This window comes from Vidua chalybeata, chromosome 2, assembly GCF_026979565.1.
Source record: "Vidua chalybeata isolate OUT-0048 chromosome 2, bVidCha1 merged haplotype, whole genome shotgun sequence".
NCBI lineage: Eukaryota > Metazoa > Chordata > Aves > Passeriformes > Viduidae > Vidua > Vidua chalybeata.
Window position 1 is genome coordinate 67532948 of NC_071531.1, and position 16946 is coordinate 67549893.

General features: G+C 43.3%; 1 protein-coding gene across 1 annotated transcript; it reads left to right on the top strand.

Annotated features, from left to right (window-relative positions):
• Positions 1-13: 13 nt before the first annotated feature.
• Positions 14-13290, top strand: QTRT2 (queuine tRNA-ribosyltransferase accessory subunit 2). The gene is made up of 8 exons (XM_053934179.1): positions 14-275; positions 1273-1328; positions 2587-2663; positions 5305-5514; positions 6458-6657; positions 9173-9324; positions 10817-10934; positions 11959-13290. Exons 1-8 carry the CDS (start codon positions 79-81, stop codon positions 12218-12220), a joined length of 1272 nt encoding a protein of 423 aa, XP_053790154.1. The 5' UTR covers positions 14-78; the 3' UTR covers positions 12221-13290.
• The last annotated feature ends 3656 nt before the right edge of the window (positions 13291-16946 follow it).

The window sequence follows — 16946 nt, forward strand, 5'->3', positions numbered from 1 at the left end:
CCCGGCGCGGGGCCGGGGCGGGAAGTGGCGCCCCGCGTCCCTGTTCTTCGCGTCCCTCGCCGGCGCCGCGGGGCGAGGATGAGGCTGAAGCTGCTCGGTGCGGGCGGCGGGCGGCTGGGCTCGCTGGCGGGGCTGGGCCGCGGCGGGGCCGGCGTGCTGGCGCTGCCCGGCTGCCTGCTGTACACGCGGACCGGCGCGGCGCCGCACCTCACCCACGACACGCTGCGGGAGGTGCACGGCGTGCCCGGCGTGGCGCACATCGCCCTGCCCGCCCTGTGAGTACCGCGCCCGGGCCGGGGGCCCTGCTCGCCCAGCCGATCGAGGTGCAGGGGCGGGGTGGGAAACGTGAGGGGAAGGGAGCTGGTGAGCCGCGTGATTTTTAGCGTATTTAGGCCAAACCCGTCGTGGTGACTTCACAGTCATCCTGAGGTGGGCAGCAGGGTGAGGGAGGTGATTCTGCCCCTCTGCTCTAGTGACACCCCACCGAGAGTGCTGCATCCAGCTCTGGAGCCCACAACATGGGAAGGGTGTGGGCCTGTTGGACCAGGTCCTTTGGAGCACCACAAAGACGCTCAGAGGGCTGGAGCATCATTCCTCTAACAACAGCCAGAGAGATTTGGGCGTGTTCAGCCTGGAGAGGAGAAGGCTCCAGGGAGACCTTTTACCAGCCTTCTGATAACTAAAGGAGGATTATAGGACAGATGGGGAAAGATTTTTAACAAAGCCTGTTGCGGTAGGATACAAAATAATGGGTTTAAACTATAAGAGGGTATCTCGTGTAGTGAGGGTGGTGAAACACTGGACCAGGTTGCCCAGAGAGGTGGTAGGTATCCCATACCTGAAGACATTTAATGTAAAACTGGAGCAGCAACTAACTCTCAAAACTAGTTAAGTTGCAACTGAAAGGAAAGATTAATGTGGTAAAGCTTGTGCAGTTGTTGAATGATGTGAACACAGTGATGCTCCCCAAAAAGTCACAGTATAGCTTCATGCTCTCCATCAAGTCAGTGGTCCCTGGTCAGTGCAGGTGAAAGCTTTACTTTTTGCCACAGAACTATGAGTGCCCCAGGTTGTGAGCTGTGATTCTAGAACTCTGTGACTCTGGCATTTCATTCCATCTGTCGGTGCTTCACTGCCTGACAGCTGGATGGTAAATACCAGCTCAGTGTCAGACAATGCATAAGTATGGAAAAAAAAGCTTTAGTTATGAAACCACCAATCTCTCTAGACAGTTGTCTGCTTAGTTAATGTGTTCCTATATCTGGATTGCAGGGCAGAAATTCATGACGTCCTGGAAGAGTATAAAGAAGGAGCTGCAAAATTTATGGGTAAAGTACAAGTATTTGCTTGTATATCTGAGAGATAATACAGGTGGATCCCACTAGAGCATGTTCAGGTAGCATAGTAGGCAGAAAGATGTGGGCTTTGCACATTTAGGGATTTTCTCACTCAAAGGGACACTAGGGAAGAGTTGAAATTGTGTGTTGCCACTAGTATGGCCCAAAATCCTTCAATCAAGCCAGAGAGTGATGATGTGTCTGTAATTTCTATAAATTGCAGACAGTTCTTTGTGTGGAATCTAGCACATTTTGCAAGAAAAAGAAATGAGTTGCCTAAGCTTGTTTTGTTTATTTTAGTTTTTTTAAAAAGCACATAAAAAATTGGGACATGCATTTCATTACATATAAAAAAAAAAATATGGTTTGGCTTTCCAAAGAAAGTTTGCACCCAAATTTCAATAAACCATACCTGTTTGGAGCAATTTACTCCTTCAAGAAAAATTGAAAAATGTCTTTGTCTGGAACTTCCTGGAGGCTTTACCAGTTTCAGTGACTTTTTCTGAAGAGAAGGTTGTATGTCACAGAGACATACTGTCTAGCTTTCTGACATTTGAATCCTCCAGTCCAGCAGGGATGATAAATTTCTCATTTTTGTAGTTGATACGTTCTCTCACTCTCCTATTCATTTCTGTGAGGGTGGTGAGCCACTTAAACAAGTTGCCCAGAGAAGTTGTGAATGTCCCATCCCTGGAAATGTTCAAGACCAGGTTGGATAGGGCATTAAGCAACATGGTGTAGTGGAAGGTGTCCCTGCCCATGAGGCATGATCTCTAAGGTCCCTTTCAACCCAAGCCATTCTATGATTCTACTTTGTTCTTCCTTAAAAGTTCTAGGTTTGGGACTGTTGCTAGTTTGGATTGTGTCAAGTATCAGATGTCTCCAGTGTATCAGTTACAAGTTGGGTAGTCAAGTGAGTCAGCTGTTGGGTCTGAAAAATTTTAACAGGTGGACTATTAATCAAGAAGTAACATAAATAAATCCCAAAGCAACTATGCAGGTTGCAGAACCAAAGGGTGTTGTTTCATGGTTTGTCCTGCTGCACTCTTCTCCAGGCAGTTAGTAAAGCTGGGGAAGAAGTCTGTCTTCTTTGGTGCTGAGAGATAGATGAACAATATTTTCTTCGTCAGAATGGATGTATTTGTGGGGGGGGATAATACCCTGTTCCCTTTTGCACATCTGCAAGCCACATCTTTGCCTTAGCTTTGCTTTGGTACATGAAACTCTGGATCTGTCTCTCTGTTTTTAGGTATGCCAGATGCTGTGCTCTACTGCTCCCTTCATGACCCAGTCACTCCCTGCCCCTCTGGCTACAACACTAACAAGGTACAGTAGCTCTAAAGACTTGAAAGGGTCCACCTACATTCCCAAAAGAAATCTGCCAGTCCTCTCTTTATCTCTGTGGGTGTGCTCAGACAGCCACAAGATTAGTAAAATAAATCTTTGCACAAAGAGGATTGTCATTTACGTGCTCATACCTCTAACTAAATGAAGCTGTACATGTTCTTACTTGGCAGCATGTTCCCTGAGTGGTTCCTGAGCAGTTAAGTGGCAATTCAGGTAAAAAGGAGAGCTTTGGACTTACATGCTGTTGTGGTTTAAATGGCAGTAAAAGAAAATGCCTGTGTTTTGGCATATTTGCAGTACAAGCTTATGCCACTGATAAGCAGTAAATCTGACCCCCTGTGTGTGTATTTACATACAGCCTTCTACAGGCCCACAAATGGGAAGGACATCAGAATTTTTACAGGAGGGTGGTTCAGCAATCCAGGGGTGCATAGTTGCAGACATTTGCCTATTGTACCGCACAGGCACTGCTGTGCAATCCACACACTGTCTGCTGCCTGACACAGCTTCATGCTGGACCTCCTGGCACCTGCTCATATACAGTCAGTCCCAAGGGCTGTTTGGGTATGGCCACAATAAGGTCACTGAGTGAAGGAGGATAACTCCTGCCAGACAGCTATCAGTGTATACTCCTTGCTGCTGGGATCCAGACTGAGTCCTGTCTCTGTGCAGGAAGGAATTACCTGAAGCTTGTCCCACTGTTGTGCAGCTTTGAGGTACGAGCAGCAATCTAAACCTGGGTGTTGGGAGTTTAATTCAGAGACTTTTGGGTTTTTAAATAAGCTGGTGAAAGTATCTGTCACCTTGTTGTAAGGCCTTCTGCAGCTGGATCTGTGCTGACAAATACTTGTGAAAGCTTTTTGAAAGCAATGGGACAGAAAGCTCTGTGCCAGAAAGCCTAGCACTGGCTGGATTTAAATAATCAAAGGATAATGCTCCACTCTCTAAGCTGCATGGCTATTTTATTTATTAAAGCAGCTTTTTTCCTCTTGAGAACAGAATGAAGGTAACTAGATGTGATTACACTCTGCCCTTTGGCTTAGACAACTCTGACTTTCCTCTGCCTGCCTTCACCAACTGTTCCTTGATGCTCTCACAGTAAGAGGCAGCAGGTACTGTCTGAACAACATGCTGCTGCAGAAAAACATACATCTGCTATGTTTCAGTTATTCTGTAGATGCAAATTTTGGAACTCCTTTTGGAGTTGCTCTTTTTTTTAGTTGGAAATTTGCAAAAAAATATTACTGCTTTGGAGACTTATGGTTTTATTCAAATTTGATTAAATTGGCTGATAAGGCCAGAAGTAATCAGGATGGATGGGTGGACAACAGGCGTGTGGTATACTTGTGCAGTCCTTTTGGGTCTTTGTGGAGACCAGACCAAAAAAAAGGCTTCTGCTCATATTTTTTGCATCTGCCGATGAAATTCAATTTGCAAATTAGTATACATGAGAACTGCTCTGCTTAATCTGTCTGTCTGGCATAGGCTAGGAGAATGTGTTTATACCCTCAGGCCCTAAAAAGTGCCCATAATGCTCCAAGCTATATGCTGTTTCTGATGGCTGAAAACCCTTTCTTATTTAAACAAACGTGAACAGAATTGCAGATGAAAAGAGCTGACTTCCGAAGGGCTCAGCCCTTTACTTAACCTACTTGAATACCCCTTTAAAGTTTTGGAGCAGCAGTTTCACAAGCCTAATAATAATACAACCAAAGAAGTGGCCAGGCTGCACTCAATCCAGATTCTGCAAAGTAGGCTAAAATGTGAACATTTTATGAATCTGAATGTGTAGTGAATTGAATGGTGACATATGCTAGCCTGGAGATGTTCAGGTAAGATAACCTTCCTCTCCACATGCTTTTGTCTTGCTATAAATTCTTTTGAAGGTATCACAGAGTAACGATGGAAGATGGGGTCCCATGTGTGCTGGCAGGATGGGAAGCTTGTGAAGAGACAGGGAAGACCATGTGTGAAATCCTGATGAGCACGTGCCATTCCTTACATTGGCTCATTTTGGGTATTTCAGTGCCTTCTAGAGTTGCTGGATTTGGCACCTAAAATAACATGGGGTTCTAAGATCGAGTGCTTAATAAGCTTTTGTATTCTTCCCAGTCTGCATGGTTTATATAAACACATACATTCACGTGTGTTCTGTGAGTTAAGTGCTCAGAAGAGGAAGTAGTTTCTTGGGTTTGCATTTTGTACAGAAAACTAGCAAGTTGTATTTGCCATTGCAGCCTTTGCTGCTTTTTATAAGCTTTTGCTTACTTGACAACAAGTTCGGTGATAATTCAAGCTTTTATTTTTTTTCCCAATTCTTCCACTAATTTGTGTGATGAGAGGCCAGCTGCTCTATCTTGGATTTTTAAATATGGAGAAGTCAGTGTTGACTGGGATGGTTTCACCAAAGAGTATCCTAGAAATTCCAGTTCAGTCATTTATCTCCTTTCATTCATTGTGCCAAGTGCAGCTGATTGTCTGAGCCATGCTCTAGGGGAACTTATTTAATGAGCTAACATTCCATTAGCTAGTGTTTCACCAGACCAATTCCTTCTCTGCTTTCACCCTTAAGATCTGCTGTCCTTTGCAACTGCTGTTCATCCCTGTTCTTCCTGTACAGACAGTCTCCCTGTGGGGAAGCTCAGGGCGCATGGAGATGACAGCTTCCAAGTTCATGGACATCCAGCGGGCCATCCAGCCAGACTGGTTCCAGTGCATCTCTGATGGAGACACCATTTCTGGGGAAGCTGGCAGAAAAAGAGCCAAGAAGTCTGTGGATAGGTCACTTTCTTTCTTGGATATATGCCTTCAGCTGCAAGAAAAATCACCGGTAAGGTCCCCAAGATACTGAGGCAATATCCCTGCAAGTGCTTCTTGGTCTGTGCTGCATCCTGGACCAGCCCCAGGAAATTGTCGTAGGAAGTTGTGTCCCATGTATATCAGGGAATGCCCAGCTTACAGTCCAGAGTGAGGTATAACCACTAGCACAGTGAGTTTTCCTTCCTTCCTTTAGTAAATTGTCTTCTGCACCAGGATCACCCCTCATCTCTACTCATTGAGGAGAACTAGATTTTAGGATTTTTCTTTCTGCTTTTGGGTTATGATGCATTTCTTTCACTTACCTTCTTATTAGATGCATTGGCAAAGTGGGATCTTCTTATTCAGATTGAAAAAACCCATATTTTTGCTCTCAAGTCCCCTTGTTTCCAAGTGAAGGAGAATCTGATAGAATTAGTTAGTGCTATTCTTTATTTCTCCCAGCAGCTTTGAAACTTCCCTCCCTTTTAGTGAAAGGAGACATACTAATTGAGTCTGCACTACAAGGGAGAACAGGAGTGACAGGAGTTGGTGTTTGTATCTTCTGAAAGGAAATTCCCTGTGACATCTGGTGTCTGAGAGCCAGGATAATGGCACCTGCTTTGTATTTTGCACTAACGCATCCATTGCTGAGACCCCATCCATAAAAAGCCATGTACAAAGATGGTGTGTGGTTACTGCCTTGTATAGGGAGGTGGGAAGAGCGGCATCTAAACTCTCAGTGAGTTAGTGTCAAGGCAAGGAGCAGAATCTTGTCTCTGCTGGTCCCATTTCTGACACATGGACTTCACGGTGTTGTGTAAGGAATTGTCTTACATGAGATTAAACCCTGTGGTTCTGGCAAGTTCCTGGGAATGTGGGGCTTAAGTATCAGGCATCTGAAGTCTGGGCTGTGAGATGTCTTTCTTGTCTTTGGCAGAACATGCTCTAACACTTGTAGCTTTCTCCTGGGACAGGAACTACAAGGAAGTGTAATGTTTGGGGCAATTGAAGGTGGAGATATCTTGGAAGAGAGGCTGAGATCAGCCAGGGAGACTGCCAAGCGGCCTGTGGGTGGCTTTCTGCTAGATGGCTTCCAGGGAAGTGCCATGGCCAAGGAGACCAAGTTGAAACTGATAGCTTCTGTCACAGCAGAGCTGCCAGAGGATAAACCAAGGTAAGTTGTGTGGGCAACATCCCAAGAAATCCATCTGTCCTATTATGAGGAGCATCTACATGCTGCTGTGCAGTTTCTCTGTAGGAAATAATCACTGTATTGCACAGCTCTGTGTGTGCCAGGCTGCATAAATTTTACCATTGTCAGGCTGCAGTCTTCAGCACTTGTTTAGTTTTTAGCTGCAACTTTCACCAGGCTTTGCTCATACTGTGGGTTTGAGGAATAGTTTTTAGGAAGAGTTACAGGTAGGATATATCAGGGTTATTTGCATTTGGAGGCCATGGTTTACTTGAAGTTCAGCTCAAACAAAACCATTATTATCAAGGTATTTTGCAGGGACTTCTCAGTAAAGGTGTCATGTTTGCAGTTCTCTCTGGCCTGAGCTGGTGGATGGAAGAGAGGGGTGCTGGCAGAACCAGCCAGTGCTTGCTACACAGTATTGGTAGCCAGCTCTGTCCTAGGACCTGAGGCACTGAGCCTGTGCACTACCCAGGGTGGTACAGGCTGTCCCACAACAGTGGTGGTCTCTTCTTGGACAGTATGGGGCTTATTGCATATCTGAGTTGTTAGCTGTGCCTGTCAGACCCATGCCAAGGACTGGTCAGGAGTGGCAGCTTTCTTGATGCTTATAACTGATTAACAGTAACTAAAGACTTCTTGAAAATGTGTGCTAATATTTGCTAGTGGTTCAGAAGTGTAGGGTTTTCTTTATTGGGTTGAGTTCACTTGATTGTTCTTACCAGAGCAACTGCTACAGAAATAATATGGTTGCTTTTTTCATCATTTCCTGAAGAGAATGACTGAGGCCCCATTATGTTCCTGCTTCCCTCTGCTAGCAGAGCATTGCTCTGACCTATTGGTGTTTAAAAGGAAATTAAATGGAAGAGCACTGTGTCTGATGTTGCAGCTTGTACTTGCTTAGGGGTGCCTGGGGTTTGAATTTTCCTGACAATTAGGAGGCTTGCTGTGTTGTTGCTATCCTGTCTGGTTGAGCTATTTGAAAAATCCCCTGGGAGCATTAGAGTCCAATCTGCTCAGCTAACCTCAGTGTCTACCAGTGCATCTGCCTCATCTATCAAATAGTTTGCTTGTCTTGTTAAGACAAGTGTTTCTGACCTCTTGATAGGAAGAGAGCTGGTTAGCCCCAGGGAGTCTTGGAAGTGCCTCATGTGAATTTCAGGCAGTCCTTGCTCATGAATCACCCTTGCCATTCTGGCTGGAGAAGTTGTTTTTCAGCTCTACCTCAGCATGAAATTCTCTAGAAGACAAACATTTTTTGTGCTTCACTCAAGAAGTGGCTGCTTTTTGTGTGATGGTAAAATGATCTTATGAGTGTACTCTTTATGAAGAATCCTTTCACGTACCTAAGGGGCTGAAGTCTCTTGATAAAATTTATGTTCCTTTCCAGTAGCATAGGAACCCTTGCAAGAACAAATGTTTGTCCTTACCTGTGAACAGATGAGTTTCAGCAAGGCTTTGATCATATATGCAGAGCTACTGTTTTGACTTTTGCATTTCATTTTCTCCCTGTCATGGGAACCTGAAACATAAAACACTCATGCTGTAAACTTCTCCTATCCTTATTCTGTGCTCATCAATTTAATTGGAGTACTTAGAAAAGTGACTAAAAATGGCACCTTGTGACTTCATTTATCAGCCCCTGTGTATTTTCCTAATTATCTGTTTAGCTCATTACCCTGCATTAACTTCTACTGCTTTCAGCCTGTGCACCTGCAGGAGAGCAGGCACTGCTCTACTCTCTTACACTTCACCCACCCTTGGTGAAGCTGCCAACTAAATTTGGCTGCCAGCAGGATCTCTATTACCACTGATGGCAATCCAGCCAGGCTCTTCCTGGCTCTTAATGCCATGTCTCAGGAGATGTTACAGCCCACATTCTTGGGTAAATCATCTGAGCAGGTTGAGTGTAAAGAGAAGGCAAGACTAAAGCAAGGAGGTTTTCTCTTCCTAATGATGTTTTTCATTAGTATGTTCTCTCTCAGGCAGTTTTCCAAGTGCAATAGGATGTGTCTGTCACCTGAAGGACTTGTATCTTTGACCAGCAATCTACTGCTGTCTCTGTTGAGACTGTTTTTAAACAGCTAACAAGCAAAAGGGTCCATGTGTCTGGGAATTGGTAGTTCATTGGGGCACAAACATGATTAAGGAAAATAACTGTTCTATGGCACAGATGTGATGAATCTAATGGTAGTTATGTGTACGTGAAAGAAATCACATACAAATCACTTCAAAGACTGAACAGAATGGGGGTTTTCCACAGTAAATGAGGGATTATTGCTGTCTTCCAAAGGGCAAATAATGAAAAGCCTGTTATGTACTGGATATGTTGGAGGTGGGGAAGCAGAAGCACACGAAATTCTGAGTGATGACTGTTACCAGTTGCAGAGATAAGCCACATGTGCTGCACATGGCCTGGAGGTCTTCCTTCAGCCTTCCTTCATGCTTGCTTCTGCTCAGAATATTGTAGATTTTTCTTCCTGTGTGTCTCCTACAGAATCATTCATGGTGTAGGCAAACCAGATGAGGTGCTTGAGTGCATTGAGAGGGGAGTGGACATTTTTGAGAGCTTCTTTCCCTTCCAAGTGACGGAGCGAGGCTGTGCCTTGGTTTTCAGTTACGACTGCCATCCAGATCCTGAAGCAACAGGTAGGCTTCTTGATGGTTGTTACCATTTTTGCATTTGATATTGTGATAAGCAGAATTCATACTTGGAAGGAATCTGTATTTGAGGGCTTTGTTCCTGAAATAAGTGCAGTGGCCACTGGAAAGCGTGGGATTCCACTACCACGTGTTGCTTTTGAAGGCGGGGTGCTTTGGTGTGATATCTGTTGACTAAAACTTGAGGACTCTGAATGTCTCATTAGCCAAAATATGATGATTAAATATTTCTTAAACACCTCCTGAATAGAATTCTAGTTTGACACTACTGGCAAATTTTCTGTTACCATTAACAGTGAAGGCTGGACCTATTAAGTGATCTCTAGAATTAAATTAATATGTGTCTCTTGTAGTAATAGATTTTTGAAGTTCTTTTTTCTAGCTGTCAGAAGTTTCCTATTTATTTGGGCAGTTTTCCTCTCTGTCCTTGCATTCATAGGTTTATATCAAAACCAAAATGCTCTGTTCATTACACTGTGAGATGGGAATGTGTATCATCCATTAAAGCACCTATCAAATGTGTTTCAAGCAGCTGTTTTGTTTTGGCCTATTAAATGTTTTTAATACAGGGAAACATTTCACATTTTTTCTCTTGGGTAGAACCTAATGGCTTTTCATGCCTGGATAATTCAGAGCAAGCTGAATAGAACAGAACATCTTGTTTCTTTGTGCATGCTGCTATTTTTAAACCCTTTTCTTTGTTTGTTGTTTTTAATCTTGTCTTTATTCTTAAATTATAAGGCTCTGAGTAATGTGGTAAAGTGGTTTTGTCCTATGTCTGTTTTAAACATGGTAAGCATGGATTATCCAAACAGTAATATTGGTATTTCAAGATACATCTCCTTCTCTTTAAGAACAAACTTTAAAAATGCAAACCTATAAAAGCATGGGATGGTTCTTTATTTTTCAGAGAGATGCTGAAAAGGCAGATATGGAACCACCTCTTCTGAATTAGTGCTACCAGCCTGTTTTGATTCCAGGGTTTTTTTTTTTTGTTTGTTTGTTTTAAAAACATGAGGCTTCTAAATCCCTGAGTTGATCACAGCATGGAAAGTAGAATGACTGAATGCAGATGAGTTGCCTGTCTACTCTAACAAAATCTCAATAAAATCCATTTGTTCAGGTGATTGCATTCTATTCAGCATGCAGTTCAGACAAAATACTTTTGACATTTTATAAAGAATTCAGCTCAGCAGAGCAGCAAAAAGTTACACTGTTGTTTCAGCTCTAACTTTGGATTAGTTGTAGTTGATTAGTTTTCACTTGTCTCTTGCTGTTTTGATCATCTAAAAGTGTATTTGTGTTAACTAAACTACAACAATTAAAGTAAAATATCTGCTTTCTAGAAAAAAAGAGGTAGAAACTTGTTGCAGGAGTTTTTAGCTGGCAAGAAAGTAGCAGAAATATCTACTCTAAGGTTGCTACCCTTGCTCTGCTGTAGCACTCTGTTCTAAGGCTGTTGTCTTTTTAATTTAATCAGTTTTAACACAAAATGGGATCCAGGACCTGGAGAAGAATGGTGCTCAAGAAGACCAGGAGGAAGTCTCCAAAGCTGACCCAGAAATTACACCATTTGAGATATCTCTGAAGGATAAAAAGTATGTGAGTTTGTGAGGAGGGTATCTGCAGCTGTATGACTAAATATGATGCTTTAGTCCTCTGTATTTATTTGCAACTGGTCAGCAGCTGGGTGAGAGACTTCATAAAACATGAAGCTGTTGAAGAGAATACTTCTGGACACTGAGTAGAGAGTGTTGGACAAGCATTCTAGTTTGTTATCAGGCAACAGCCTGTCTATGAAAGTGCTGTTTTTTGCCCGACCTAGGGGTTTTGTGATCATTTATTCAGCAAACATTCTGTGGTCATAATTCTGTCTCAGCTGAAAGACCATAGGTTCACAGAAGTGGTCTGAGAATCACTTTGGTCTTCCACATCTAACTTGGGTCATCTTCAGATACTAGATTTTATTTAAACTGTGGAGACCCTCTACTCTCTGACTCAGTTTGGGCAGCTGCAGGGCAGGTCTGCTATTTCTGGATACTTCACAAAGTATTTCTCTTGGTCATAGCTACTTTCAGGCTGAGTAGACAATTGTGTTACTTTGCTCTCTCTGTGAAATGGTGCATCTCACAGTAGAGTGGAATACTGTTTTGTGAATAGTGGGATTAGTAAATCTGTGGTTTTGGTGGCTTTCTCCTTCATAAAATTGTGTGATAGCTGTCTTGCACTGCTTCTTTTCTGACAGGGAAGGCACAGATAAGGCCTCTCTGTGCTGTTAGCTGTGATGTAGTCAGAGTTATTCTGACTTAAATGTATGGCCTTTGGGCTCTGAAGTGAGTTCTGGCATGAGGAGGCTTGGGGTTTCAGCAGCCATGGTCCCACACCATGGCAGGGTGTGGGAATTATATGATCTTTGAGGTCCCTTCCAACCCAAACCATCTCTGATACCTGATGTCCTTTGTGCCAGTGGTGCAAGTCTGAGTTGTCAGCAAATCTGGATTAAGGACCTCAGGACTTTAAGCCTCAGGTCCCTGCAAAAGGCCAGGTGGTTACTGGGGAACTCTTTATTGCTTGGATGGCTCTTCTTAGCTCTGATGTTACCCAACATTGCTTCTTCTGTAGGTACCACGATGATTTTGGTCCTTTGCTGGAAGGATGCAGCTGTTACTGCTGTCAGAGGCACACTCGTGCCTACGTTCATCACCTCCTGGTGACCAACGAGCTGCTGGCCGGTGTCCTGCTCATGATGCACAACTTCCAGCACTACTTTGGTTTCTTCAGTGCCGTTCGGGATGCCTTGAGGGACAGTAAACTGGAACAACTCAAGGAGCTCGTCTTCAGGCAGGCGCTGCAAGGCCCGGCAAACATGATGCTGAGCCAGTGAGCTCAGAGAGGACAGAGGAGGCTGCAGGCTGCATCCTCATCCAGTGGGACTGTATCACCTGGACCTGTCAGTAGGAAAATGCCTTTAAAATGCCTTTTTTTCTTCCTGGAGGGATCTGAAGGAGACATTTGAAGGAGATCTCACTTCCTGGTGGGGAAGAATGATCTTGTTCAAACGCCTCTTTTGGTTAATTGGCTTGGTGCATTCTTGGTGGATGGAAGAGCCTGGACAGTTCACCAGTGAGACCAGTATGGATAGGTTTGTTTTCAATACTCACTGTTGGTTTCCCATGTGCAAGGACAGAGTAATTGAACTTGTGATTGAGGATAAAAGCAGGGTATGTACTTAAAATTAATTCAGCTGCCTGGAGACTCAGCAGCTGCTTGGGACTCTTGTTTCATACCCAACAGTAATTATTTTTCTAGAAAAACCTAGTGGTGTCTTAGTCTCTCATCGTGTATCTCCTTGGTGAGAAATCCCACCTCAGTCTAACACATTGTCCTTGTAGGCATTGCCAGCATCTGTGTCCTTGGAAAGAACTGACTGGAAGTGCTGCTGTGTCCAGTGGCACCAGGGACTATGTGTGTACTCCTCTCTCAGGCCACCTGCAGTGCACAATGTTCTCTGGGCCTGGAAGAAGTCTGCCACCTTGGCCTGGCCTTGAACACCCCTGCCTCAGGAGTCCCATTCAGTGCCATTAGAGCCAGAGAGAAGAGAATGTTTAATCCATGTCCTGCTGTAGGGCTTTTTTTTAACTCTGTGCATTTTTTTCAGATTTCACTCAGTGTCAGCACATGGGTGACAATGTCTATACCATTCTTTCCAGCCACCCTAGCACTGTTCACAGAGCAGGCTACACAAATGTCACTGTGAGATGGAGCTGTGGAAGGGAAGTGTCAAAGGAAAGGACTTCTAGAAAACGTTCTGGTGGGTCCTTGTTTTAAAATATGACTTAGTTATGTTACATTCCTCTTACTTAGTTGGGTTTTTTAACTGCCCCTTACTGTGGAATCATGGGTTTAATAATTTTATATTACAAAGCAACAATAAAAGAAATCTATTATTTGTTACACTGGCTCTTCAATGTGTGACAGAAGTGGTGTACCAGAGAATTTGAACTCATGAAGATACTTCCTGAAAACTTGACCTAGCAGCCTGATGGAGGACATTATTTAGGAGTAGGATCCTGCCATGAAGCAGGTTTCCAAGTAATTTGCTTCAAAAGAATGTCATAATAGACTTGGAGCTGTTGAAGACAGCTGCCTGTCCCTCTCCCCATAAGAGCTCTACTACCTTAATTAAGCTTGAAAAAATGCTACACTTAATGGCCTTAAAAAGCCATTAAGGATTAATCTGTAGTGTGTTCTTCATAATTTCTGCAATACTTTAGGATTTTAGCACCTCCCATCAGAATGATTTTACCATAGAGTATAAGGGGTTTTTAGTTTACCTGTCTCTTTGGGCAACTGCACAAGGTTGTCATACACCCTTTTACCATTCCAGCCTTATTCACTCTGTTGCACTAACTACACTTCTGTTCCACATGATTCTAAAGAAATGGTGCAAATACTGCTCTACTGTTGTCTTCAGACAGATTACAGAGAATGATTCAGCCACAGAAATTACATAAAATACAGAATTATCGTCCTCACTCCAAGTAGTACTTTGTGGTTGTTAAAACTGATGCAGCACTGGGAAACTTGGAGATGATGTCCTGGGTATACAGCATGAGGTAGAAGGTCTGCCTAACTTAAAGGGCAGGAATTCTAATGAAACAAAAATGGTTTATGTTTCTTTCAAGAGGAATGCAGTGGTAGTGCATGGCACCTTGCAATGCTTGTTTCTGCAGTGCCTGTTTCTACAATGTTGCAGTGCAAAATCTTTTGGGAGGGGACAGGTTTTGAGACTTCTCATTCACTGACACTCCTGTATCCACATATTGAATAACTGAAATGCCTGGGTCAGCCCAGCCCTCGGGCACCACGATGGTTGTGTCCAGCAGATCAGTCAGGGATGCTCTGGGATGACACACAGGACAAGGGGTACTGGTGTTTGTGTCCTCCTCACTATTTCCTGCATACTTCTTAGGCTGATAACCTTACTGCTAGTTTTGGAATTGCTGTCTTACACCTTTTGGGGGCTACTTGTGAGCAGTCAGTCTCCCTGTCCTGCCCCACCTCTGTGAATCATTTGGATTTATTAATTTTTCTTTATCTCCCAGCTTGGATGTCCTCAGGAGATAAATGTAGCTGTACTGGGATCTTAGTGGCCTGCTAAGCTAAGTGCCAGTAACATGCTATTCTCAATAACTCTTCTCTTCTTCTGGCTTTCCAGTCCTTCCATACCGCTGTGTTATGTTTTTTTTCCAGTCCTACCCATTAGGCTTTCCTGTTACAGTTCTCTGCTTAGCTTTTATGTGTGTGCACCTGTGTACCATGGCTGTACAAAGTAAACCATTTTATACTGGGCAGAATTTGACCAGCTACATCATTCAGTATCTAATAAACAGTTACAAACACGACTAACCCTGAAACCATCTTAATGTCTTGTATTTATACAGCTTCTCAACATGTCAGTCCCCTTAGTTCACACTGTAAAAAATCAGCAACATTTTTCATGCTAACTTAGAAAGTTTTAAAATGTATTTCCAGGCAGAGATCTAATTTCTTTCAAAAACAGAATTCTTGCCCTAATATGGGGATGAAAACTGCATGAAGAAAGCTAAACTTTCCATGAAGAAGTGAAAATTGAAACTAATAAGGAGTGGAAAACTGTCTGTGCTAAATTAACTTCACTAAGCACAGAAGACTGCAAAAACAACCTTGACTGCCATCCATCCCCAAAGGGCAGAATATAAAAGAGCAGAGCAGAATACAAAAGAGATGGTGTGTTACAAAAACATTAGACCCTTGAATATCTTTTCCTTAGCAACTTTTTGTGTAATCTTCCCCTTAAAGATAAACCTTTCACTGATGAGAATAACTGTCAGGGTCTCATGTTAAGGCCTTTGTCTTTCTGACCACTTCATCAGTATTCTGCTCAGTAACTTCCTTCTTCCAGAGTTATTTTAATGTTGCAGACTCTTTAGCAGTTTCAAAGGTATGCTTTGAAGTGTACTAAGGAAAAAAAATGAAATTGTCTTATTACAAAAAAGTCTTCTCCTTTCCTTCAGGTTTGTAATTTCCCACCCCCTTCCTGCTGTTTATCTACCCTATCCTCTAAATCACTAGGACACAGTGTCCAAGTCACAGTGTATACCCAGCCTTGTCTGACAGATTCTAGGTCTGCTCCTCTGTGGATCTGCAGGATCACAGGAGCTGCCCAAGACTGGAAATGTTCCAGCAGAGTATTCAATTTATTTCTACATCCATAAGGTCCAGCGGGTTTTCAGATCATGGGATTCTTATGCATAGAAAATTTAGTTCCAGGTATGTTTCAGAGGTGCTTTTAAGCATTGAGTAGCTTTTTTTTTCCTTCATCCCAAACCCTGTTGGTTTTTGATTCACAACCTGAGGTGGTAGACAAAGGGCTCCAATAAAATGTTTAAACCCTTCTCTTGGTAATTTTAGAGCTGTTTCCTCTGTGATGTGGAAGGCATGCATGAAATAGAAGATGGTGCAGGCCAGTTTAATGGTTTTATTTGTACTACTCTGGAGTGATGTACATAATTCACTATGAATCTCATCTCTTTTCTGGTAATGCTATTAAAGATGTTCAAGCATGTTACCATCCTTTCCTATGCACATTCCATAGGCATGACAGGACTTTTCAAACAAAAAGATAATTTAAATTCCTTCTAGAAGTTGGATCTAGACTGGCAAAGTTGGTGCTGGCACAAAAATGATGCAGTAAAATGTTCTTGCTTCCCTGTTGATGTTGCCAATGTGAACAGCGTCTGTCAGAGTACACAGTCTCCTCCCGGGGAACATATTGACTTGGAAGAGCAACACCTTTCTTGCCTCACAATGAGGTGATGATGAACTGCCTGGATAAGCCTATTTCTTTTGTCTGTATGTTCAATTACATTGGTCACGTGAAGGTGTAACACAGGTGCAACTCTCTCATGTTTCTGACACAACTCCTCCAGCTCCTGGCCTTGCTTATTGCCCATCATTACAAAATCTTTGGAGAAGGCCTGGTCTGTTCTCAGCTATTTGTGTGTCTGAATGTCTTGCAGAGCTCTTTGGGAAGCAGTTTTGGATGAGAAGGGGTTACGTGGTTGAGCAGGATTATTTCAAGCTTCTGAAGCCTGAAAATCTAGGAATGTTCAGTGAGGACCAAAGGTAAAGGAATTATAAATAAAGGCATTTGGATCTGCCAGACAGCTCAGGATTAACCAGCCTTCTGTTGTCCCTATGCTTCTGCTACTGTGTAAGGCATTTTCTGGCTCAAGGGAGTGGCCAGTGCACTGGGAAAGGCAATGGCAGTGGTTCATGCCAGAGGCTCTGCAGGACAAGGTGTATCTTACTGCCCGTACGCGCAGAGTTGATAGATTTGCAGGGTGCTCATCAAGAAAAGATCTAAAAGTGATGGCCCTTATATGCAATGGCCCAGCACAAACTTTCACAAAGAAAGAAGGGTTCCAGGGTCCTTTAGCCAGAGTTCCTGGACCCATTCTTGTGCTCAGTGTGTGACACCTGGTGCTCTTGAGCTGGCTGCCTTTCTGAGCTGGTGGATGTGTTGTAATATGTGACACGAAGGTGGCTTTGTAGCAATGCTCTGTGCT

Coding starts and splice junctions, on each gene's coding strand:
- QTRT2 (XM_053934179.1), top strand. CDS start 79: ATGAGGCTGAAGCTGCTCGGTGCGGGCGGCGGGCGGCTGGGCTCGCTG. Junction 276..1,272: donor CACATCGCCCTGCCCGCCCT/GTGAGTACCGCG, acceptor TCTGGATTGCAG/GGCAGAAATTCATGACGTCC. Junction 1,329..2,586: donor AGGAGCTGCAAAATTTATGG/GTAAAGTACAAG, acceptor CTCTGTTTTTAG/GTATGCCAGATGCTGTGCTC.